Source organism: Aquarana catesbeiana, linkage group LG06, assembly GCF_042186555.1.
Source record: "Aquarana catesbeiana isolate 2022-GZ linkage group LG06, ASM4218655v1, whole genome shotgun sequence".
Lineage (NCBI taxonomy): Eukaryota > Metazoa > Chordata > Amphibia > Anura > Ranidae > Aquarana > Aquarana catesbeiana.
In genome coordinates this window covers 107,085,471-107,110,188 of record NC_133329.1, presented here as the reverse complement: position 1 = coordinate 107,110,188, position 24,718 = coordinate 107,085,471, and the positions used below count along the sequence as shown (strand labels likewise).

General features: G+C 44.5%; 1 protein-coding gene across 3 annotated transcripts in view; it reads right to left on the bottom strand.

Annotated features, from left to right (window-relative positions):
- LOC141148841 (ankyrin repeat and fibronectin type-III domain-containing protein 1-like) overlaps positions 1-24,718 on the bottom strand; it is a 582,481-nt gene that overhangs the window by 116,211 nt on the left and 441,552 nt on the right. For all 3 annotated transcript variants that reach the window (XM_073636627.1, XM_073636628.1, XM_073636629.1), the window contains 5 exons: positions 23,671-23,872; positions 22,705-22,912; positions 19,328-19,522; positions 16,561-16,674; positions 14,320-14,417 (listed from right to left, as the gene is read on the bottom strand). In XM_073636627.1, the coding sequence (XP_073492728.1) occupies positions 14,320-14,417; positions 16,561-16,674; positions 19,328-19,522; positions 22,705-22,912; positions 23,671-23,872 (817 nt within the window). The remainder of the gene's footprint in view (positions 1-14,319; positions 14,418-16,560; positions 16,675-19,327; positions 19,523-22,704; positions 22,913-23,670; positions 23,873-24,718) is intronic.

Below are 24,718 nucleotides of genomic sequence, written 5' to 3'. Positions count from 1 at the left end.
TCATTCACATGTGGGGGTAGGATCTGGGGGCCCCCCTTGTTAACCTCCCTGGTGGTTTTACAGAGTGTGGCTCGGGGTTAAATTTCAGTACCATTAGCGGTAACCCTGAGCCACACTCGGGATTACATCTTAGGATCCTGGTGCGGTATACTTACCTTGTCCCCAGGATTCTGTGATGTCCCCCCCGCTGTGCCTGCGGGCTCTGTCCTCCGTCCGATGCCTCTGTGTGCCAGGCTCCGTTCCCTGCGAGCGTCGCGACGCACGGGGTGGAGCACAGCGGCAAACTAAAAAAATTGAAAATTCATAACACATACAGTACACTGTAATCTTATAGATTACATTACTGTATGAAATCATTTCACATCCCTTTTGTTCCTAGTGCTTTGTCCAATGCCCTGCATGTAGTTTTATATTATATGTTAGAAGGCCAGTGTGCTGGCCTGAATTTATGGGAGGAGCCCGGAGGGTATTTAAGCTGACCACTTCCCCTTCCTCTTTGTCAGTTTCAGTGAACGATACTACATGTCACTGTGCTGACTCTTCCCAGCTTACTTTGTGTTCATAAGTCTGTGCGTTTGATTACAAGTGGGTTGCGGCGTCTTCGTCGGCGGTTCTCGCTTGCTGTTGCAGGTAGGGTTCAAACCTTTTTTTTCATATGCAATGTTACCATTGGATATGTTTCCTATACCTGCAAACTTAGATTTGCAGGCTTGCTCTGCCTTGCTTGTCATCCTATCCACAAACATACGATTTGTTCGTAGATCCAAGCCTCTGAGCCATTGTTGGTTGTTCTCTGATATCACTCGATACAGGCTTCATTTTCTCATAGGATTCACTGTCTATGGGGTTGCCGTCTCATCCATTTGGAGATCAGCATGTATTATTTGCATGGGTTCTGTGTCTGATTGAGGTGGTAATTAGACCCACATGGGGCCTTGTCTGCACTTTGATTAGCCTGGGGGGCTGGGCGGTTGGAATGTGTTCGGTTTTAGAAGTAAGGTGTGGTATACACGCTGCAACCGATTTGTATTGGATTCACTTCATACATCTTACAACCGATTTGTATCAGTGCCATCTCTTTACAGCTGATTCATATTGCATACCTGCTACAATCCGATTCCAACCTAGTCGCATCAGCAGCACAACGGTTCGCATCAGATGCATCCCGCTCACTGATTCTTATTAGTCCCTGTTGTACCCCACAAATGGTTCGTTGTTTATGTAATTTTCTACTGACTGTTTCGTATTGTCTTCATGTCATACGAATCACAGTCGGATTCAAGCCTAGTCGCCTCGGCGGCACAATGGTTTGCATCGGTCTTATCCTGCACACCAATTTGTAGTGGTTCTTACCATACCCTACGATTCATTATTTATTTTTTGTCCGATTCACATCACCTCAGCAGCTACATGCATCACAGTCCACTCCGAACCTAGTCGCACAAGCGGCACAACGGTTCGCGTCACGAGTATCCCACACACCAATACGTCCAACAGTCCCTATAACAAATCGACGATTCGTTACGTATGCCACTTCGCAGTTCCTTCCTACATATACAATTTCTGCTATCCTTTTCTTTTTCGCCTATCAGTAGGTGACCTTTCTTGCAATCGCTGCAAGCTACGCATTTCATCATAACTCCTTGCAATCGCTGCAAGAACACGCATCTCAGCATATACCCATTTGCAATCGCTGCAACATGCATCTCAGTATAAACTCCTTGCAATCGCTGCAAGAACACGCATCTCAACATTTACCCATTTGCAATCGCTGCAACATGCATCTCGGTATAAACTCCTTGCAATCGCTGCAAGAACACGCATCTCAACATTTACCCATTTGCAATCACTGCAAAATGCATCTCAGTATAAACTCCTTGCAATCGCTGCAAGAACACGCATCTCAACATTTACCCATTTGCAATCGCTGCAACATGCATCTCAGTATAAACTCCTTGCAATCGCTGCAAGAACACGCATCTCAACATTTACCCATTTGCAATCGCTGCAACATGCATCTCAGTATAAACTCCTTGCAATCGCTGCAAGAACACGCATCTCAACATTTACCCATTTGCAATCGCTGCAACATGCATCTCAGTATAAACTCCTTGCAATCGCTGCAAGAACAGGCATCTCAACATTTACCCATTTGCTATCGCTGCAAAAACATGCATCTCAGTATAATCTCCTTGCAATCATTGCAAGATCACGCATCTCAACATTTACCCATTTTTGCAATTGCTGCAACATGCATCTCAGTATAAACTCCTTGCAATCGCTGCAAGACACGCATCTCATCATAACTCCTTGCAATCGCTGCAAAAAACACGCATCTCGGCATATACCCATTTTGCAATCTCTGTAAAATTATGCATCTCAGTACAAACTCCTTGCAATTGCTACAAATACACGCATCTTACCATTTACCCGTATACAATCACTGCAAAACATGCATCTCAGTATAAACTCGTTGCAATTGCTGCAAATACACGCATCTTAGTGTTTACCCACTTGCAATCGCTGCAAAACATGCATCTCAGCATTTACCCATTTTTGCAATCACTGCAAAACACGCATCTAAGTATAAACTCCTTGCAATCGCTGCATAAACACGCATCTCAGCATTTACCCATTTTTGTAATCACTGCAAAACACGCATCTCAGTATATACTCCTTGCAATCGCTGCAAAAACACGCATCTCAGCATATACCCATTTGCAATCGCTGCAAACATGCATCTCAACATATACTCCTTGCAATCCCTGCAAGCACACTCAGTGGTGCTCATACAGCCCACTTCATTTTTTAGTGGCACTTAATCGGTCACTCGTCTCCAGTGGCATTCATACGAGCCACTCATTGTTTTCGTCTATCTTTTCTCCCTCAGGTCAGTCGAGTTCAGGTTCCATCCTGTACCAGGTTGGATGTTATTTCCCAGGTAAAAAAAAACAAAAAAAAAACAAAAAAACAAAACAAAAAACGCTATGTTTGCATCTTCACCAGGGCCAGTCGCATACAAGGGGGACACAAAAAAAGAAAAAAAAAAAAAAGTAAAGAAATCTTGTTGCACTCATGTCACCCCTACTGCAGGTGTTCCCGGTCGACCGAGTTTCGATCACAACCAGGACCTCGCTACTAGAGCGTCAGTCAGGGCCTAGTTCATGGGCTTTTCTATCGCATCATTCTGCAGCACCCTTTCACTATACCGTTACTTCACATACATCATTGGACTTGATCTCCAGGTGTTAGTTCTGTCACATATGTCTATACATGACACTCTGTTTTCGAAGGGCGACCCTTCACCTCGCAGACAAGGTCGCTTAACAGTAGACTTGCTGGCAGTGCAAGTGTTAGCAGGTCGAGCACACGTCACCCCCTACAGACCGCAACATTCCTACGTAGGCCGTACCAGACTTCTACTTCTCGCCCCAGTACGCCCTGGGGTTCTGGTCTTCAGGTTTGTGCTTGCCACAGACAGGCACCCGAGCTATCGGTTATCTGGCCAGTCACCTCCTGGCCCACCTCGGTCGCCACGCACTCTTCTGAGTTTTCTAAATTTCCACTCAACATAAGTTCTGCACAACAGAACTCTGTCAGCTCCTGTCTATGCCTATCATTCCTTTTTCTGTACTTCTTCCTTTTTCCTCCTCTCTGAGTTTTCTCTTTACCACTCCGCTCTCTATCCTATGGCTATGACTCCTCTTAAATATGAGCACCCAGCCCCCTTTTTGTCTTCTGGCAGCGAGGACTTCACACCCGCCCCTCTGTTACCCCCCCCCCCCCCCAAACGGCTCAGAGCGCGGCTGCCTGCAGTCCCTCAGGGGACGGAACATCCCCAAACTCATAGCTAAGTCACAGGGATATTCCCTTTCCTGCTAACGGCCAGGAAGGCAAAGCTTTTCAGGCTCCTCTTCCCGCCTCCAGCTGCAGCTGGGCCCAACAGGCATCCCTACAATCCATGCACTCTTTGGTCTCCCCCTTAGCCGCAACAGTTCGGACGTCCAGACCAGAGTCACACCTTTGAAAGTTTGCCCATCCATGGCCCTCCCGGACCTGGTCATGGTCCCGATGACCGCTTCTCCTTCTGCAGGTACACCAGGCTCTGCACCTATCGTCCTCCCCATTCATCTTGTCCCGACCAGCATCAGGGAGGATATATTGGAGGGCAAAGACGTCAATTGGCATCCCTGCTCATCTCAGTCCATGACTTGGCTGACAACAAATCATACGCCTGGGGGGGATGTCTCAGTGGTTGTCAAGTCGAGAGACCCCAGCCTCAGTCGTAAGCTGTCAGCCACTGAGTTCACCCTGGCCTTCGGGATGTTCAGAGATGTACTTTGTTCAGCCACCCTCAGCAGTAGGGAGGAGCGGGACTTATACCTTCATGCAATGACAGATCTTGCTTACAAATATGGAGGTTTTGCCGTCTACGACCATCGGTCGTTTTTCAGCCAAAGCAGCAGCGAGACTTGCCCAGTTCCAGATAAGCTCTGAATGGAGCCTCACAGACACGGAACTCTTTTGTCGCCACTTCGCCCATAAAGCCGACGGTTTTGCCCAATCCCTCACTTAAACCTGTCACACCAGGCCCAATGTCACAGGGTTATCCATTATCCGGACGATTTTCTGCTTATCGAACACCTAGACATACCCCCCCCCCGGTAGATCTAGACAAGCTAAGAGAGGTCTTCAACAATCTCAATGAACACATAGTGGAAGGCCCAACACATTTCATAAGTTTCTCAGGCATCGTCCTGGATACGCACGCCATGCAGCCTAGCCTGCCTTCTGACAAATTAGCTTGTGTTAGGTTGGTCATTCAGGAGTTTACCCAGTCACAGGAATGTACTAAAAGACAGCTGCAGTCCTTGATAGGGATGCTCAATTTCGCTATGAGAACAATTCCTCAGGGGCGGTCGTTCATCTCAAGGCTCTTAGTCTTTCTTGCCCGAGTGCAGGACCCGACCAAGTCCTCAGACTAGACCCAGCAGCAATAGCAGACTTGGCTATGTGGGACGAGTTCCTCTTCAACTTCAATGACATATCAATGTTTTTCCCTCAGTATCAGCTCAGTCGCGCCAGGTAGTCACAGATGCTGCAGCCTCCATTGGCTTTGCTGCAATTTTTGGCCATCACTGGTTTGCCAGACCTTGGCCCCCGGAAATCTGCCTGATTCCTGGCTTCCCTCGATCTTCGTCATTGTTCGAGCTGTACCCCATCGTGGCAGCAGCCCAAGTCTGGGGCCACACGTGGACAGATCAGACAGAGCTCTTCACCACAAGACAACCAGGTTACAGCTGACATCATTAATAAGGGTAGATCCAAGTCGCTCCCCGTCATGTCCTTCCTGCGCAGTCTGCTGCAATTGTCACTACATCACCAAATTTAACAGTTACTGTAAGCATATCCCTGGCAAGTGCAATACCGCAGCCGATGCACTGTCCCGCTCCAATTTTGTCTTTCTTCCAGGAGGAACCCGGAGCCGACCCATCATCCACTCCTATCCCACCTTGGTCTCAACTAACAATGGATTGATGCCACACATTGCCAATGCAACCCGGCTCATCTACCACTCACTGTCTAGCAACACACTAAAGGCTTATCCTACGGCCTGGAACACCTACCGTAGGTTCCTTGCCACTTGTCCCGGAACCACAGTAGATGACGTCACTCATGTCCTAGCCTTTATATCTTATTGCCACACACAGCTGGCTCTCCCTCATACCCCTATCAGGCTGTACCTGGCCGGTATCCAAGCCACTATGTCCTTTTATCTTTCGGAAAACGCAACAAACCGGACCCGGAGTGGATATAAACTTCTTTCGAACCAGCAACGCCTGGTGCCCAACAACGATCTTTTGACCGTCTGCTCTTTCACCCAGCCAGCCAGTCTCCAGCCCGTTACTGCCTTTTCAGGTCAACCCCCTGAGTGGAAATCAGTTTATTAAACATGTTTGGGTCCTACTGGTCAACTTAGGCCTAGACCCTGGGCGGTATTCTGGATATTCCTTTGGATCGGCGCAGCCTCAGCCACATCTCAGCATGGAGTACCAGACCATGTGACCAAGAAGCTAGGCAGGTGAAAGTCTGCCTGCTTTACCAGATATATATATATGTTCCCTCAAGATGGCCCTTTCTCCAAGCTCACTCAATGAGGTTAGAGGCAATAAAGATACTTCCCTACCTGGTTATTTTTGGCCCCTTTTCTTGCCATACCTACCAGACGACCAAAAGCCACACCTCAGGTCTATTTATGTTGTGAGTCTTGTCGCGTGTTTATGTGATCCACATTTGTCTCGGTCTTAGGGCCACGACCATAAGTTAGAAGGCCAGTGTGCTGGCCTGAATTTATGGGAGGAGCCCGGAGGGTATTTAAGCTGACCACTTCCCCTTCCTCTTTGTCAGTTTCAGTGAACGATACCCTCCCTCCCATTCCCCTTTTTACAGCACTTCTCAGCAAATTCTCCTCCACAATCATCCATTACTTATCTTGGGTATGGCCCCTTTTCTTGCCATACCTACCAGACGACCAAAAGCCACACCTCAGGTCTATTTATGTTGTGAGTCTTGTCGCGTGTTTATGTGATCCACATTTGTCTCGGTCTTAGGGCCACGACCATAAATACTGTTCTTTCTGCCTGGAAACTTGAGATTGTCCTTAGCAACCAAAAAGTGTCCCTTTACGTCAAAAGTGGTTTGAGACCAGCTAGAAAACAGCGATAGTAAATTAGAACACTTGCAGAATTGAGTGAATTGTGGGGAAATTCATTTTATTATTATTATATTATTATTTTTTATAATTATTTATAGTTATTTATTATATTATAATTTATGATTTTGTGTTTCAAACTTTATCATATCCGGGATATCTACTAGACTCTTGTTTGGACAGATTGAAGTGTGTTATTGCTAAGAATTACAGGCCTACAATATAAAATGCCAAATTTCTATGCAAAACAATTGTACTGCTTTGAGACGCAAAAATCTGACATAATCATGCCGCCAGGGAGGCTACAGGGGACTTCCAGATTTGGATAAGCTCCCTTCCTGCAGACCCCCACAACCACCAGCCAGAATTGTGGGGAAGAGGCCCTTGTCCCCATTAACAGGGGAACAAGGTGCTTTAAGGTGGGAGGGGAGAGCGCCTCCTGCCCCAAAGCACTCCCCTGATGTTGAGGCCATATGGTATGGTCTTTTTTTTATTATGGTATGGGGTTCCCCTTAAAATCCATACCAGACCCGAAGGGCCGAATCCTAATGAAAAACTTTCCTAAAATTTGGAATGTGTTAGAAAATTGATGAACTAAACTAAACAAATTCCGAAACAAAACAAATGTTTCCGTTCTGCACATGTGTACTCTTTATCCTGACCCTGGAGGTACACGTGAGGTACACGTGAGCCAGACAGGGCCTGCCAATGGGAAAACTCTCAGGGCACCTCACTACTACATCAGGAGCACTCCAATCCTCTTTCTTCCCATCAGCCCCCTCTACATCTCCTCTCTCTCCTTTTTATCTTGTCCTAGGTAAAGGAGCCCAGCCTACACAAAATAGGAAATAGGACATGGTCACCCTAAAAAAACCTAACCCCTGCTTAAACCTGATTTTCATAGTCCAGCTGACAACACTGCTTGGGTTTTCAGTGTAGCAAAGGCAAGGTTGTCTCCCCAGAAGTTAGGAGCTTACTGGCAGGATCAGCAGGTATTTTTTTTTTACTTCCAGTTTTTTTAAAGGGATAAAACATTGTGAACGATGCTGGTATTGCAGAGATGTATTGCAGAAATGTACTGTTGCTGATACATACACCCTAACTTGAAACAGTCAATCTACTCTTCTCTGACATCTCTTAATAAGGTGTTTTTGCCACAAAACTGACACATGCTCATTGTTCTCTGTTTTTGCACTATTCACTGTAAGAGCCCTGGTGTCCAACCTGTGGCCAAGGGGCCATATGCACCACTTTGGTTCTTGTTGTATGTCCGTTGGACCCCACCACTTTGTGGAGAGAATGTGAGAGCACTGATTTGAACCTGGGTAATAGCATTAGTGATCTCTACTAGCTTCATGTAATATGTCCCCAATCTATCACTGTCTTCTGTAGCATGTCACCAATCTCCAACCAAACATTTAGCATGTCCATAATCTGTCTACTTTTGAGGCCTAGACCTGGTAAATTTTTCCAAAACCTTTCATGCCCCAACAATAAAAAAGTTGGTGGAGGTTGTGGAGTGGACTAAGAGACTCTGCGGCAGACTTGGTGGCCCTGTAGGGGATGAGGTATCTGGAGGAAGCTGGGGGAGAGAGAATTGTGGGACACCGTTGGAGGCAGTGTAGAGGACTGGAGTCTCTGCAGCAGGCTAGGGGGCACTGTGGGAGGCTGGGTGGCACTGTGAAGGCCGGGGGCTCTCAGGGGGACTGGGGGGCACTGTGGGAGGTTAAGGGATCTGCAGCTGGCTGGAGACCTGGGAGATGGAAGGCCATGGCCCGGCAGTGGACCATGGCCAGGTGGTTGAGAACCACTGCTCGAGTATGTCTGCAGTGTCTGTAGCATTACATGTACTGAACATTATGTGCAGCCATTTGGTGATGTCAAGGGCTGCAGCTGAGGCCCCCTCTGCAATTCTTAATTTGACAACAATTGCTTTAAAGGCTCTGTATGAAAATCCTAGCAGGTCAGCAGTTTGACGTGCAGTAACCACCATGAAGTCAACAATTATGTCAATTACACTTATATCACTTAGATACAGCTAAATAATTTGCTGTTTTTCCAAATTAACATGTAGATGCGTCTTGCTAAATTTAGACATCACATTTAATAAGGAAATGTTAGAAAGCAACATCTATGACAAGGCATTCCCCTTTAACCAAGGGCAGGCCACACCTTCTACCCTGTGGAGATGGAAAGAAAATATGTCTGTTTATACTGTATTGCACTAAATGCTCACATAAACACAAAAGAATGTTTTTATATGCAAAAAATGGTTGACCAAAATCACTAAGTACTCCAAATGGTAATAAAGTGATATTTATTCTCCATGATATTGTTTTTCCCGTCGTCCTGTCTTTTGCAATCCTGGCAAGAAAAAAAAACCTTTGCTGTGTTCCCAAACTGTCAACTCTTATACAATAGAAGTTAGGAGACAGACTTTGGATTTTGTATTGACTTTTTTCTTTTTGATAATTGTTTAAAGACCTATAAAATTCCTATTTATACTCATTTCACCCACAGAGTCCTTCTCACATAGCTCATTCTATAAGATGCAGCATGGTCCTGGGGTAAAATGATATTACATAGTGGCTACATTATGGCTGGAAGTTTGGGGCAGCTCTGGAAGAGGGTGAGGGATGACGATACAGAGACAGCTGTCATGCAGTTCTCAGAAAGATAAAACAACTCCGCTCTCTACCCCCAACCAGCCTATGACCTTGTTAGCTGCAGGGGTTGAGTCCCGGAGATGGAAAAGGTGACTGAGTGGAGTCCCAGCTCCTGTTCTCCAATTAGCTATGGAGTTGGTGAGAAGGTTTTGATCTGTGTAGGTGGCGGATGGCCAAGTTCTGATTTATTACAAGGGTAGGGATGCTGGGGGGGGAAGGGGTGCCAAAAAAGCGTTAGACGGGAACAGGGCTACAAATCAAGAAAGTCATGGTGGGAGATTGCCCCTTTAAATTATTACCATGGATGACTCAGTAAATGAAAAAGAAGATTATCTGAAAATACACTGATGTTGCACTGTCTGTAAAGGGGCTGAGCTGCTCGAGATCTCATTGAGAGCCTTGTAATTGTTTCCCATGCCAGAGAAAGTATCAAAGACTTGTAAATCAGCATTCACCTGCTGCATCGTCTACAGCCCATCTGCTACGCCACCGTCTGCACTTCAGAAAGACTGCACACGCAGACGGGACGGCTCTGGTGAGAATATGCTGTTGTTGTCAGTTACAGCTAGTAAAAAAGATTAGAACCTAATGGAAGTCCCAGAGCCCGCATACTACATAATCTATAAAATGATTTCTTTCCTGACCAACTTTACCCATGTTTTCATACAAGGTTTTATGAGTAAGAGTTAGCAGTGTGTCTTGAGGTTTTTCAGTACTGTGGATGGGATATTCTAAAGAATTGGCTTCATCAAAATGGCTGAGAAAATAAATTTCTCAGCTTGTGTTGGCCCACAGCAACCAATTAGATTCTTGGTTTTGCTCTTTTAAAGTGAAAAGGGAGATCTGATTGGCTGCTCTGGTGCAGCATTGGCTGCTTGAGACAATTCTTCAGTCCCAGTCCACCCAAGGCGTAGGGACGGCATTGGGTGGACTTGGCCAAAATAAGACAAGGCAAAAAGCGTTGTTTCCTATTATGCCAGTTCATGGCATGTAGTACTTTTTTCAGTTGAGCCTGGTGCAACACAACCCACCAGATTGGACCGTGTTGTGGCCAATAGAATTTAAAGTGTTACTAAACCCAGGACCCTGCATTCACTATATCTGGTCTCCCACAGTACACAGAACATGGACATGCAATTATTTTAGTAAATATAAACAGCTAAATACCTTTTCTCATCAGCAGTATATAGCAGTCTTGTGACTTCTATCAGTGACCGGCCGAGCATTGGTTAAAGCTTGTAGGAGGAGCTTTTCTCCATTCTCCTCTGACTGTCCTATGAGGCTCCATGACCTCTGACCCTCTGTCTGGACAGTACTGATTGTCCCTGTCCTGATCACATGTACCCTCCCCCCCCAAAAAAAAAAAAACTCTCTAGCAATACATACCAAACTGAGCATGTGCAGAGTGCCCCCACGGCTCTCTACTATCAAGAGATGGATTGGGGAGAGTGGAAGAAGGGGAGGATCAGAGAAGACAGGATCAAACAGCCTTTTATACACAATGTGGAGGATTAACCCCTTAGATTCCACAGTGAGCAACAAACTGAATTGTCCTGTCTAACAGTTCACGTTATCAGATGGATAAGAAGTTAGGTGAAAGCTTTTTAACAGGGCAGGGGATGACAACAAAAAAAACAACCTGATTTTCTAACTCTTGCCAACTCATCAAAAAACTGCAATAAAATGTAGGCTGGAATTTGTTTCTTCCAATTACTTTGATTCAAGTCTACCCTCCCATCCCAAGAGAACTGAAGGCAAAGAAATGCTAACTTGTGGTATAGAATGTGCTGCTCCTGTTGTGGCTGGTTACTTGACAAAAAGTGAGGGAAAATCCCAAATTTTAGAGCTATCATCAGAGCAAAAATTGAGGGTGAATAATCCACTACAAAAGGGCTTTGTGGAAGTTTAATTGAGAAATGTAAAATAAACCTCTGCTTCGCAGTAACAGCCGCAACAATACTAACTTATACTAAATGATTGATTAACCGCTGAAGATTTTACCCCCTTTCTGACCAGAGCACTTTTTGCGATTCGGCACTGCGTCGCTTTAACTGACAATTGCACGGTCATGCACTCAAACAAAATTCACGTCCTTTTTTTCCCACAAATAGAGCTTTCTTTTGGTGGTATTTGATCACCTCTGCGGTTTTTATTTTTTGCGCTATAAACAAAAAAAATTGTGAGGATTTTGAAAAAACACATTCTTTTTTACTTTTTGCTATAATAAATATCCCCCAAAAATATATATAAAAAAACAATTTTTTTTCCTCAGTTTATGCTGATATGTATTCTTCTACATATTTTTGGTAAAAAAATTGCAATAACGTATATTGATTGGTTTGCGCAAAAGTTATATGGTCTACAAGATAGGGGATAGTTTTATGGCATTTTTATTATTTTTTTTTTATATTAGTAATGGCGACGATCTGCGATTTTTATCGGGACTGCGACATTATGGCGGACACATCGGACATTTTTGGCACTATTTTGGGACCATTGTCATTTATACAGCGATCAGTGCTATAAAAATGCATTGGTTACTGTGTAAATGACACTGTAAATGACACCACTAGGGAGCGATGAAGGGGTTAAGTGTGTCCTAGGGAGTGATTCTAACTGTGGGGGGAATGGGCTTCAAGTCACATGACAGCGATCACTGCTCTCAATGACAGAGAGCAGTGATCTCTGTCATGACACAAGCCAGAATGGGGAAATGCCTTGAGGCTCCGTGACACAGTCGCCGGGAGACCAGCACGGGTACACTATACGCGGCGGGCGTGCGCCCGAGTGATTACCATGCATTAACATAGCGTTGCCTTTTGACCACTTACGGGTTCATTGTTGGCTGTAGAGCCCTGCGTGGCTCCTTCAAGTCTACTTAATGGATGCTCCACCTTACTTTTGTACTCTTGTACTATCTGTACATGTTGTCTTATTTCTCTTTCCAAGTCTGTACTTGTTGAAAAACAATAAAAATCTATTAACGAGAAAAATGCTATTTTGCCTGAATGGGCACAAATTCCCCCAGACACACTCCAAAATCTTGTGGAAAGGCTTACCATAAGAGTGGATGGTGTTATAGCCACAAAAGAAGAGGGTTGACTTCATATTAATACCCATGGTTTTGAAATGGGATGTCCATGCACAAGCTCATATTGTGTAGGATTGATGGTAATGTGTAGAGTTGGGCCGAATACCCCCCCCCCCCCCCCCGGTTCGGTTTTGCACCACAACACTCAAACATCGCAAAAGTTCGGACCTGAACTCCGAACCCTATTAAAGTCTATTAGAACCGAACCTGAAAAGTCAAAAGTGTCAATTTTGAAGGCTTATATGCAAGTTAATGGCCATAAAATGGGTATGGGGGCCCAGCTACTGCCCTGGGGACATGTATCAATGCAACTTTTTTTTTTTTAAAAAGATAGTTTTTACAGGAGAAGTGATTTTAATGATGTTTAAAGTGAAACAATAAAAATTCATTTAAAGTTAGTGCCTGGGGGGTCCCCTTAGTCTGCCTGTAAAGTGGTGCATCTGAACCGTGTATAGAACCTGCTGCAGCAAAACTGACATTTATAAATTTAAAGAAAAAAAATGACAATACAATACCATTGCCGGCAATAGAAAAATGTAAAAAAAAAACAGCGTGGGGGTCCCCCCAATCCATACCAGCTTGGCAGTCCAGGAAAAGGGGGGGGAGCGAGCGCCCCTCACTCCTAAACCATACCAGGCCACATGTCCAAAGCACCTTGTCCCCATGTTGATGGGAACAAGGGCCTCTTCCCAACAACCCCGTCGACAGACCCAAAGGGCCTGGTATGGATTGGGTGGGTTCCCCCTTGCCATTTTTTTAAACATTTTTCTAATTGCTGGCAGTTTTTTCTTTATTCATTCAGCTGTCAGCGGGGAGGCCCATTGACAGCTGATGACTCGTCCGTTGTTAAGGATGCCACAGCCGGCTTCCCGGCCCGCTCCTTAACAACCAGCTATTCACTGTGCCCTGATTGGGCAAAGCTTTGCCCAATCAGGGCTTAGAATGCACTGTGCAGCTCCCTGCAAATTCGGCTGTTCATCAAACGAGCGAACAAGCAATGTTCGGGCCGAACTTTTGCTCAGCTCTTACCGTTTGCCCAACTCTAGTAATGTGTCTACGAACGTTTGGCCTTATACTATAGAAGATCCTTAACTGGGTAAAGTAATATTGAAATTAGATATGGTGTAGGCCTACTTTAAGCTCAAGTATGGCTGTAACAAAGATATGGAAAAAGAAAAATTACTTTTTAGGAAAAAAACAGCAGCTGGCTTGGTTTTGGGGCTGATTTACTAAAGGGGTCACTTCAAACATTTTATAACATTAAAGTGATTGTAAACCCTCTCCTTGTAAAACAACAAATATGAATGAAAGGCAAAACATTTGTGTATTGATATAAATGAAAAAACATAAACACCTTTTTTTCCCCCTGTTTTATATGTGATCACATATCCTCTGTTCTCAGCTGCATAAGAGCTGGGGGGAGAGACAGCAGCACACTGGTCTTCCCACTGAATGGCTTTGCAGAGGGGGCATGTCAGCAGAAGTCTGATCATTGGAAGAGAGCACATTGAGTTCCCAGTACAGGTAGAGAACTAACCATGGTGTGTTCTCCTGCTTAGTGTGGTCAGTTTTAGTAGGAAAGCAGAGGGACTGGCAGGAGCACCAGGGATTTCAAACAAAGGAAGCAATACAAAGACACAAGATATTTTTTTTAAGACAAGTACATGGTACAGCAGGCATATATCATGAATATTAAATGTTTACATATTCTTAAGGGGCAAAATTCAGTTTTTAAAACATTCCCTGTGAATCTGAGAGGGCATTTGAAGTATCAGGGTACAATTAGTCCTATAGCCAGTTAGCTCCTTTGCATCTACATTTATACTGTAAATAAGCAATGGGTTACTTACTGAAACAAGACCTCTGATGTTGAACTGCAAGTTTCTCAGCTTCTCGATAACCACCTCTCCCACATTTGGACAGAATGAAGATGATAAGCTCCATTCCACTGCAGAATAACAAAGAAACAAAGTGCTTTGCTTATTACATAATCTATCAAATAAAATAGGACCTAGGATAGATTTTCTAGTGGGTTTCTTGCTTGATTAATACTGATGGCCATTCTGGACAAAAGAGACATGTATGCACTGTGTGCAATTATTTCTAAATTAGATATTTACATCTGTGATAAATTAATAACTAGCTGTTATTAAAAAAAATCTAACAAAAACAATAGCAACTGTAAAGCTGCATTAATAGAAAAGAAGATTAAAACATTTATATGTTATGAAAATAAATAATTCAAAACGGTCCTCTTTTTTATGACAAACACTAATGACCTGCTTACATATTTGCATAGTGGGAACATTACATGGGTTGCTGCACTGCGGTGTCATTCGTTCTGAATAACACCTCTAAGCGCTAAGATAACGCACATGCGCACTAAGCCAACGCACGACCGCAGCGCAAAATTTGTGACCTGTCCGATTTTTGTTTATTGTTTGGTGCATTAGCAGTCGATTAATAACAATGGGCTGCTATGACAAGATGCACATAAACACACTACATAACACGTGTTAACACACTGCGCAAATCTAAACGGGACTTCAGGCAAACTGTTGTGTGATTCTCTGCCGTTCATTTTAAGTGACACCCCAACAAGTGCCACAATGGTTTACCATTTTAACACACGACTACGGAAAGATGTGAATGATCTGTTGTGGTGTGTTGGAAAACAGAAAGGTGACGGTGTAGTAAAAGGTCTACCTTACCAATGCCTTATTGCAATGCACATTAAGCCTATGTTCACACTTGTGCGGGTGCACTCTGTCTCGCAGCTGCAACCACCCACCCACAAAATGCAGGACCCACGAGCGGGTGCCATTAATATTAATGGCATGCTGTCCACATTGGAAATCGCACCAGCAGTGGGAACCGCACTGTACTGCAGTTCCCGTGCGGTCTGTGATTTCTGGAAAGGTGCAAGGACCTTTTCCCTGCGTTCGTGCGAGGCACGACAGCCCATATAAATGAAAGGGCTGCTGTGCCCACGCAAATGCAGCCTGCAAAGTAAGAAAAGGTGTGAGCATAGCCTAAGACCCCATACACACTATTAGATTTTCTGCAGATTTTTGTCTTCAGATTTACCAAAACCATGTAATATGAGGTCAAACCTTAAGAGCTTCAATTTGTATGCAATCAGGCAGGCCCTTGCACTACATGGTTTTGGTAAATCTGAAGACAAAAATCTGCAGAAAATCTAATAGTGTGTATGGGGCTTAATGTAGAAAATACTAGGGGGTTGATTTACTAAAGGCAAACAGACTGTGCACTTTGCAAAGTGCAGTTGCACTCTGCAAAAGCAGTTGCTCCAGAGCTTAGTAAATGAGCAGAAGCTCTGCTGACTTCCGTCATCCAATCATGTGCAAGCAAAAATGCTGTTTATTTATTTTCCTTGCACGTGATTGGGTATTCTTTGCAGAGTGAAAGGGGTTGTAAACCTTCGCGTTTTTTCACCTCAATGCATCCTATGCATTGAGGTGAAAAAACACCTGTCAGTGACCGCCCCCCCCCCCCCCCAGCCCCCCCATTTTACTTACCTTTTTCACGGCGGGGACGTGCTGTCTCTCTGCCTAAGGTTCTTGGCTTTTGATTGGATAGATTGATAGCAGCACAGCCATTGGCTCCCGCTGCTGTCAATCAAATCCAATGACTACGAGCAAAGGGGGCGGGGCCGAGTCCTGCATTTGGCCTCTATGGATGCCAAATGCTGGACTCAGGAGTGCACCCGCAAGGTAACCCCCTCGGGGAAGTGCTTCTCCAAGGGGGTTATCAGATGTGGGGAGGAGCCGTGAGAGCCACCGGGGGACCCCAGAAGAGCAGGTTCGGGGCCACTCTGTGCAAAAGGATAATAAGTATAATATGTTTGTTTTTTGTTTTAATTTACCTTTACAATCACTTGAAGATTTTCCTCATTTATTAAGCTCTGGTGCAACTGCACTTTACAAAGTGCATAGTCTTTTTGCCTTTAGTAAATCAACCCCAAGTGTTAATATGTGTGCATTAATATGTGAATCTGGCCTAATACTTTCACAAAAATGAAAACAAAATCTTGAGAAAACATGAGAACTTTTATTGCACAGAGTTGCTACCTTTGTATTTTGTGACAACAGCAGAGTTGACACTCAATGGCTCCTGGAATGTCACTTGTAGTGTGGTGCTGCTGGTTACTGCCAGACGAACATTGGTTGGAGGGTCTGGAACCCCTGCAAGAAGGAGCAGAATAAATTTCCAGTGTGAGTAGAAAAGCTCAGTTATTTTTCATCATAGACCAAGATTTCTTATATACACAGTTATGATCCAATCTAAAAAGGAAAGGTCAGCCCGCCAAAAACTGATATTTCAGTTATAGGTGGTACCTGCTGGGTCAACCACTGGCTTTTTTTTAAGACATTAGTCCTTTTATAGTTCCTGGCTCCTGCTAGCAGGCTTTAGAACGTCTTGAAGCTTGTTGAAAGCCTGCTAACAGCTTGCTTAAAGTGGCAATCAACACTGCCATTAGGATCTGTGTTCATTTACAAACTGGGTATAAAACAATGTGGCTGTTGATGGCGCCTGATTAGTGATATTAAATCGCGTAGCTGCCCCTTTGAAAGAGTATGAACCCAAATGAGATGATGAACAAAGGTAAAGGTGTTGGCGCTACAAAACATCACATAGATAATGATTCAACATAATAAATGGTGCATATTAAACCATGTGCAAATAGCAAACTATAACAGTCCAATGTGACAATCCCAACACCATAAAAACATAATATAAATTCTTCTAGTTGGATGTGTCTTCAAATAAATGCTTCACCACGAGTGCTCATGAGGTAGATGGCAACTCACCAAAAGGTGTTTGACCACTTTTTAAGGTAGGTCAAAATGCGCTTTAATTGTATGTTTCACGGTACTGGCTTCCTGATGACGCCAGTACGGTGAAACATATGTTGGAGCTGGGATTTGTCATTTACAGGTCCCATATGTCACAACCAGTGGCAGCCTGTCCATTAGGGGCGCCCAGGCGCCGATCCCTCTATCCACACCACTCCCTGTATGTATAATAGATAGTATCATGCGTAGCATATGTGTCCGGCCACGTTTAGGATGCCGGGCGCCTGAATTACAGCCGCGGGGGTGTTTTTAGGCTCTAATAGGCTTCAAAATAGGGTGGGCTCGTGGCGCAAACATACTGTTTGCCGCCCCCCCCCCCCCCCCCAAAAAAAAAAATTACCACCGGCCGCCACTGGTGACAACCAAGCAGTATACCCAGAACGAGGTGAGGATCACACACCGTTACGAGCCTGGTATACTCATCCACACATGCCGTAGACACCTTAGTGCCAGGATTGGCACAGTCACATGTGAGTGCAACCTATGTTCTAATTTTAAATCCTTTTAAATAAAAAGGTACTACACCATAAAGCTCTTCTTTGTGTCCCTGGTGGAGTCTGTTCCCACATCCCCAGTCTATGCCAGAGGGAGTCCCAAAGTGGAGAGACGCAAACCCAGGATTTATCCAATTAAAGCGCATTTTGATCTACCTTAAAAAATGGTCAAACACCTTTGGTGAGTTGCCATCTACCTCATGAGCACTCGTGGTGAAGCCAATTTATTTGAAGACACATCCAACTAGAAGAATTTATATTATGTTTATATGGTGTTGGGATTGTCACATTGGACTGTTACAGTTTGCAATTTGCACATGGTTTAACCACTTCAATACTGGGCATTTTCACCCCCTTCCTGTTCAGACCAATTTTCAGCTTTCAGCGCTGTAACATTTTGAATGACAATTGCGCGGTCAGGCAACACTGTACCTATATGAAATTTTTTCCCCAGAAATAGAGCTTTCTTTTGGTGGTGTTTGATCACCTCTGCAATCTTTATTTTTTGCACTATAAACAAAATAAGAGCAACAATTTTGAAAAAAAAACAGAATATCTTTGACTTTTTGCTATAATAAATATCCTGATTAAAAAAAAAAAATCTTCTTCAGTTTAGGCGGATATATATTCTTCTACATATTTTTGGTAAAAAAAAAATTGCAATATAATGATTGGTTTGCACAAAAGTTATAGCGCCTACAAAATAGGTTATTGATAGTAATGGCGGCGATCTGCGATTTTCGTCAGGACTGTGATATTACGGCGGAAAAATTGGACACTTTTGACACTAGTTTGGGATCATTGACAATTATACAGCGATCAGTCCTATAAATATGCACTGATTACTGTATAAATGTCACTGGCAGGGAAGGGGTTAACACTAGGGGGTGATCAAGGGGTTAAATGTGTTATCTAGGAAGTGATTCTAACTGTGGGGGGAGGGGACTGACTGGGGAGGTGACCGATCGGTGTTCCTATATACAAGGAACACGCGATCTGCCTCCTCTCCCCTAACAGGACGTGGATTTGTGTGTTTACACAAACAGATGCACATCCCTGCTCTGTGACAAGCAATCACGGGTGCCCGGCGGACATACACGCGCATCAGCTCCCGAGTGATGCAGCGAGTGACGGCCGGGAAGCCGAGGACGTCATATGACGGCCGCCCAGGATGAGAGAGCCACCTTGTGGTCATCATATTACTATACGTGGAATGGGAAGTGGTTATTTTGCACCATTTATTATGTTGAATCATTATCTATGTCATGTTTTGTAGCTCCAACTCCTTTATCTTTGTTCATCATTTGCAAACTGGCGCTGAATGGTACTTTAAAAGCTTCAACAAAGCTTGCTGAAAGCTCTGCAAATGCTTTGTCAAAGCTTGCTGTTCATACTGCTCTTATACAAGCTGAAGCCCATGCAAAACAGGCCTAAATCTGTCACACAGGCCAAAGAAAACTTGACACATTTTAATGAACCTGACTTACGTGCATGCTCAAATCCCGCTTTCATGCGCTTGTATAGCCGATATCGCCACTCCCAGGATTTCAGTTGCTTTTCTTTTTCAGAACAATCTGCATTGGGAGCTTCGTTAACAACTTGAGCAGTGAGGTCGTTCACTCTTTGTTCAGCTTCCCGCACCAGCGTGGACAGATGGAGCGACCGACTTTCCAAGCTCATAACTAGAAGGGTAAAATATGGCAGGTAAGTGGTATAGACTGTTCTGTACAAACCTCATTCCTGGTGTGATAACGACTATGGCTCGGCATAGACTGATCAAATTTTAGCTGATTTGTGCTGAATCTGGCAAAGTTTGAGCCCTGCAGTGGCGTCTCCAGCTTTCATATTTAGGGGGGTCACATGGGGGGACAGGGACAAAAGTAGGGGGGCAACTATAAAATGCAATTATATATATATCCTGGGGCCCTTTACTATGATCCCACAACGGGCCCTTTCACATGTTCTGCAGTGAGCTCCCCTCCTACTGTATTGGGGCCCCCCAGGGTGGCAGAAAACAAGAGATATATGTCACCAACATACCAAGAAAACATAAGGGTCCAAAGCAGTGGGAGAACTATCAGGGTTGCAAAGGTTGTCTTGCCACCGGGCCCTGGTGTTCTGCCACTGTGGGGTTCCCCAGCCCGCTCTTGCTGTCCTGCCCCTGCTATTGACAGCGCTGGTCTGGCATCTCTTGGAATTTACAGGCTGGTTCTCCTGTCCTAAGGACAGGAGAAATTAGTCTGTTTTTTCAGTAACTGAGAGTTCTGGTGAAGTCCTTCTTGCAACCCGCTCTTCTCCCTGCCAATGAAGATGCAGGGGAAGGAGCAGATCGGGCGGCCGTGGTTGTGTGAGCGCTTGCATTATGCAGTGTCAGCGAGCAGAGGGAGGGGGAGGAATCACCTGCAGGAGCTGACTGGGGACGCTCTACCTCTCAATAGAGACTGTGTTACTCCAGAGGTGGCACGAGTAAGATGTGGCGCATCCGCTACGAATGCAAACAAAAAGACATTGCCTTTTTGTAAAAAAAAAAATGTTTTTTTTTTAAATTGGGGGGCGCATGATTGGGCACAGTATAATATTGGGGGGGTCAGGCCCCCTCTGCCCCCCCCCCCCCCCCCCAGGGACGCCATTGCCTGCAAGCATCACCTAGGTCAACAAAAGCTGACCGAGGTAAGTAGAAAATTATCGGTCTAATAATAACTGCATCCTATCAGATGCAGTCACTGTTTGGCAGTGCCAAAAGGCAGTCATGGTTCCTACAGCTGCTTAATACAATTGCTGGCAGTGGAGATTCCTCCATCAACGTTGTTTATGGCTACCGAATAACAATAATGATGTACGAAAGAAGCACAAGTCATTCCAGCAAGAAAAATAATGCACTTAAACGAGTATAATGAGCAAAAAGGTTGCCAGTTCTTCATTAACTAGCATTAGTTCTGCTTTAATTAATGGCAAAATAAATAAATAGTTTCACAATTATATTATTGTGGGATGTGAAAACATATGTTTTCAGATTTTTTAGCAAGTATTTTGTAATTTAATAGATGCTCTTTCAGGTTCCAGTTAAAGCATCTAAAATCACATGCAGCATTTTAAAGAGAAGCAGTCGCCGGAAGAAGGGGGAAAACTGCTGCAGGTATAACGTGTATGCACCTTTATTGTCATGGATGAATCACAGGCTATTTTGACAGGCAATCCTTCACCACTTCCTGAAGCCTTTGCCGTGCCTCCTGTGCATTCCTGCTGAATAGTGATGGGCCAATAGGAATGTGTGCAGGCAGAGCGACAAACTCCAACACTAGCCAGAAGGGTGAAAGCTTTTCCAGCATGCTTTAGTTTTATTTTTTTTTGCTTTACCCATTTTATTTGGTTTATATAGTAAAGCATGGGATACAGAATGAAAGAAGGGGCAATGGGGGACATCTTTGAAATGTGTCTCTGCGCTACTTTTTCCCATAGTTGCTTAATTAAGGGGCAGCTCCACCAGAGACACCGCTAACATAGATTTGAATGGTACTGGTCTGCAGCGTTAGATGTGGACCAGTCTTTGCAGACCACACGCCTGCTGGGACTACACAGCACAAAACAAATGAATTGAGCCACTTGGCTATTACGCTATACCCCTCCACCAGGGGCAGCTTGTCCATTAAGGGCTCATGGGCGCCGCTCCCCCTATCCATCGCCCCCTTCCCCTATCCATGCGTCCGGCCTCTTGCAGGACGCCGGATGCATGAATTACAATGGTGGTGATGTTTTTTTGAAGCACCTGATTAGAGCCAGAGGCTCTAAAAAGGCTTCAAAATAGAGTGGGCTCAGGGCGCAGAGAATGCGAATAGAGCCCACCCAGGTGTGTTACAACAGAGAAGAATATTGGCAATTGTAACGCTGATCCTCCTCCTGGCAAATCAGGAAGCGGGTATTGAGACCTGTCACCCGATTGGCTGAAAGGACAGGCTATCCTATTGGATGCCTAGGAGGACAGGAGGCGATGGAAGTCTGGAAGCCGCTGTGATGGAGGAGAGAACACGGAGCTGCTGCCCGCTACCAGCCTAGATGGGGCAAGTGCAGGACCAACTGGCAGACAGCGGGGGGAGGCGGGGAGGTGCTGCTGGCCCCGCTCGGGGAGGGGGGGTGTGTTTGTTTGCCACCCCCAAAAAAAAAAAAAAACACCATCTGCCAGTGCCCTCCACCGGGGAGACTTTCAGAATGTAAGGCCTTAATGCTATATTTACATGCCCAACTGGAGTTTAGCTTTAAAGCCCAACTCCAGGCAAATAACAATGATCCCTTGCAATGGGACTGTGCCCACACTGCAATCAGTTCCTCCAACCCTGCAGCATCTGCACACCAATGCTCCACTGGTCTAGGTTCCTAGTGTCATCAAGACTAGAGTGGGGTTCAAAACCTTGCACTGGATGTGAGGACACCAAGGGACAATCCACGCCATGGGGACGCAGAGGATCAGTAAAATGGTTTCTCCACTCCCCTAAACGAAATGAGCTATTAACCTTTGCATTGCAGGCACAGCCCCCATGTATGTTTTAATTGCCTGGAGTTTACCTTGAAATATCTTCACTTGTTATAAACTCCTGAAACATTTACACATAAACCAACCTGTTATTTATGTTCTGTGGCCCTATAAAAACAGGCCGCGTAATAATGTTGCCATTGGTATAAATAATGAGGCAGTGAAGAGACAGAGTGGAGAACACTGAAGTAGTATTGTCTGCAAAGAAATAATGGGTTATAAATTAAGCTATAAACTGTGTGGTTGAAACCAAAGCTACACTACTATTAGCATAACAACCCTTCATAAAGAATTCTGTAGCGGTAATGGAGCATCCCTTCCGTGCACATTACTCACAGTGTGGGCTCTCCTTTGCTCCGGCCTGCAGTAACGTCTTCGCTATGGGTGCATTGTTGGTCATGATCGCTATATCTAGTGGAAGCAGGCCCTCGCTATTTGGTGTGTTGAGATCCAGCTCCTCCACACTATATTGCTTCAGTAATTCTTGTACCCGATCAAGATCTTGCATTTCCACTGCTTCAAAGAGTGCAGAATTCCCCTGAAACTACAATAAAAGGCATATGTGAATGAACCTGAAAAAAGAAAAACACCAGACTAAAAGCTAAATACACACTTAAAGACATACAGTATGTGCTTATGGTTTACCTGCCAAAACATTTTTTATTCTGTACACTCAGTCTTGTGATTTACATGTATTGTTCACACTGCATAGCCAGACAGGTGGCACATGTAGTTCCTGCTTTAGCAATTAATCGTCCTATGTTGGGCTGGGACAAGGGGTGGGCAGGAGGGGAAGTCGCCCTGGGCACAGTGGTATGGAGGGCACCCACAGTATGCTCCAGATAAGTGGCTGGCAACCAGTGGGCTGTCACAGCGTGCTCCAACATTTTTCACCTTATCTGCCCACAACTGGCTTGGAAACAAACCATGCACGCGCAATTACCTTCTAGCTGTGAGAAAACATGTGACTGGCCACACATGTGCAGCACGCACTCAATGCCAACCATGGGCAGCTAGAGTCATTTTAATAGATAGGAAGTAAAGGGAACTTTCTAACTCATCCCTGACCCCTCTATCCAAAACCAGAAAAAAAAGTTTATGACATGACATACAATCTCCAGTTTGCCCATTTCCTAATAAAAACTTCACTTTTCTACAGATTTCACCTGTTTTTGACGTGATATATATTTCTGCTATGTATCTATAGTTGTGTGGAAATTAAGGTAAATGCCATTGACACCCTCATTATCCATTCATAAATCAACCTTCTTTCATCAGCATCAATATTCTGAAGTGACATACAAGGGATGACTTCCGCAGCCTCTCCTTTTCATTTCGCGCCGCCAAGCTGCTTTCATCGAACGATGTGTAGTTCACCCGGAACTTCCCAGACAGGTTCCTGTACAGCCTCTTGGCAGCATTGGGCGAGGAGGGCCCTGGCGGCTTCTTAGTCTGTGCCAGCTGGAGGTCCTTCATCTGCTGTGTCATCTTTGGAGATGAAGACCTGAGCAGAAGACAGAAAAATAAATTAGACAATATAATATATACAATATAATAAGCTGCAACGAAAACCTTTACCAGTTGGGCTTATGCAGCTCTGAATATTCAGCCTCTAGGCAGAACTTGAGTTACAAAAAATTCACAGCCCAGTTATAGAAAAAAAATTGCTTTTGTTGCGATACTCACCTTCAATCCAGAGATGTCCCTCAAAGTAATTTCTTTCCACCACTAGTCTTCTAGGTTGAATAATGACAAGGGTCATGCAAACTACTTCTTCTGAGCCCAGGGTGTCATTTGCTGTTAAAAACCTGTTCGTTTGAGAAAATTTTTGTATTCTGCTCCTTAGAATTTTCTCATCACAATGGTCGAAAAATAAGGTTGATTTGACTTTTGTCTACCAAAGTTTAGCAATACAGTTGGGTCACCTCCTTGCCCCCTGCCTGTGATTGGATACATACATTCATCATAATCCTCTACCTTGTAGCATTATGGTTTTCAGTTTGAATATCAAGCAGGATACAACCTGCATGGATTTTGCATGTTCTCCCTGTGCTTTTATGGGTTCCCCTGGTTACTCCAGTTTCCTCCCACGCTCCAAAGAAATGCTGATAGGTTAATTGGCTCCTATCTTAAAGTGGGAGTCCGGCGACCAATCTTTTTTTTTTTTTTTTTTTTAGGTCATTGAGACACTTTGCTAATCCCAAAATAATACTCACAGTTTGGGTGTAATATTTCCGCTTCTGTCTGTTTTCGTACTGAAGAATAACTTAAAAAATGTGATGTTGGCTGTTTCCATCTTGCTTGTGGGCATGTGAAGCCCACAAGCATTGATTTCCGGGATGCGGTGAAT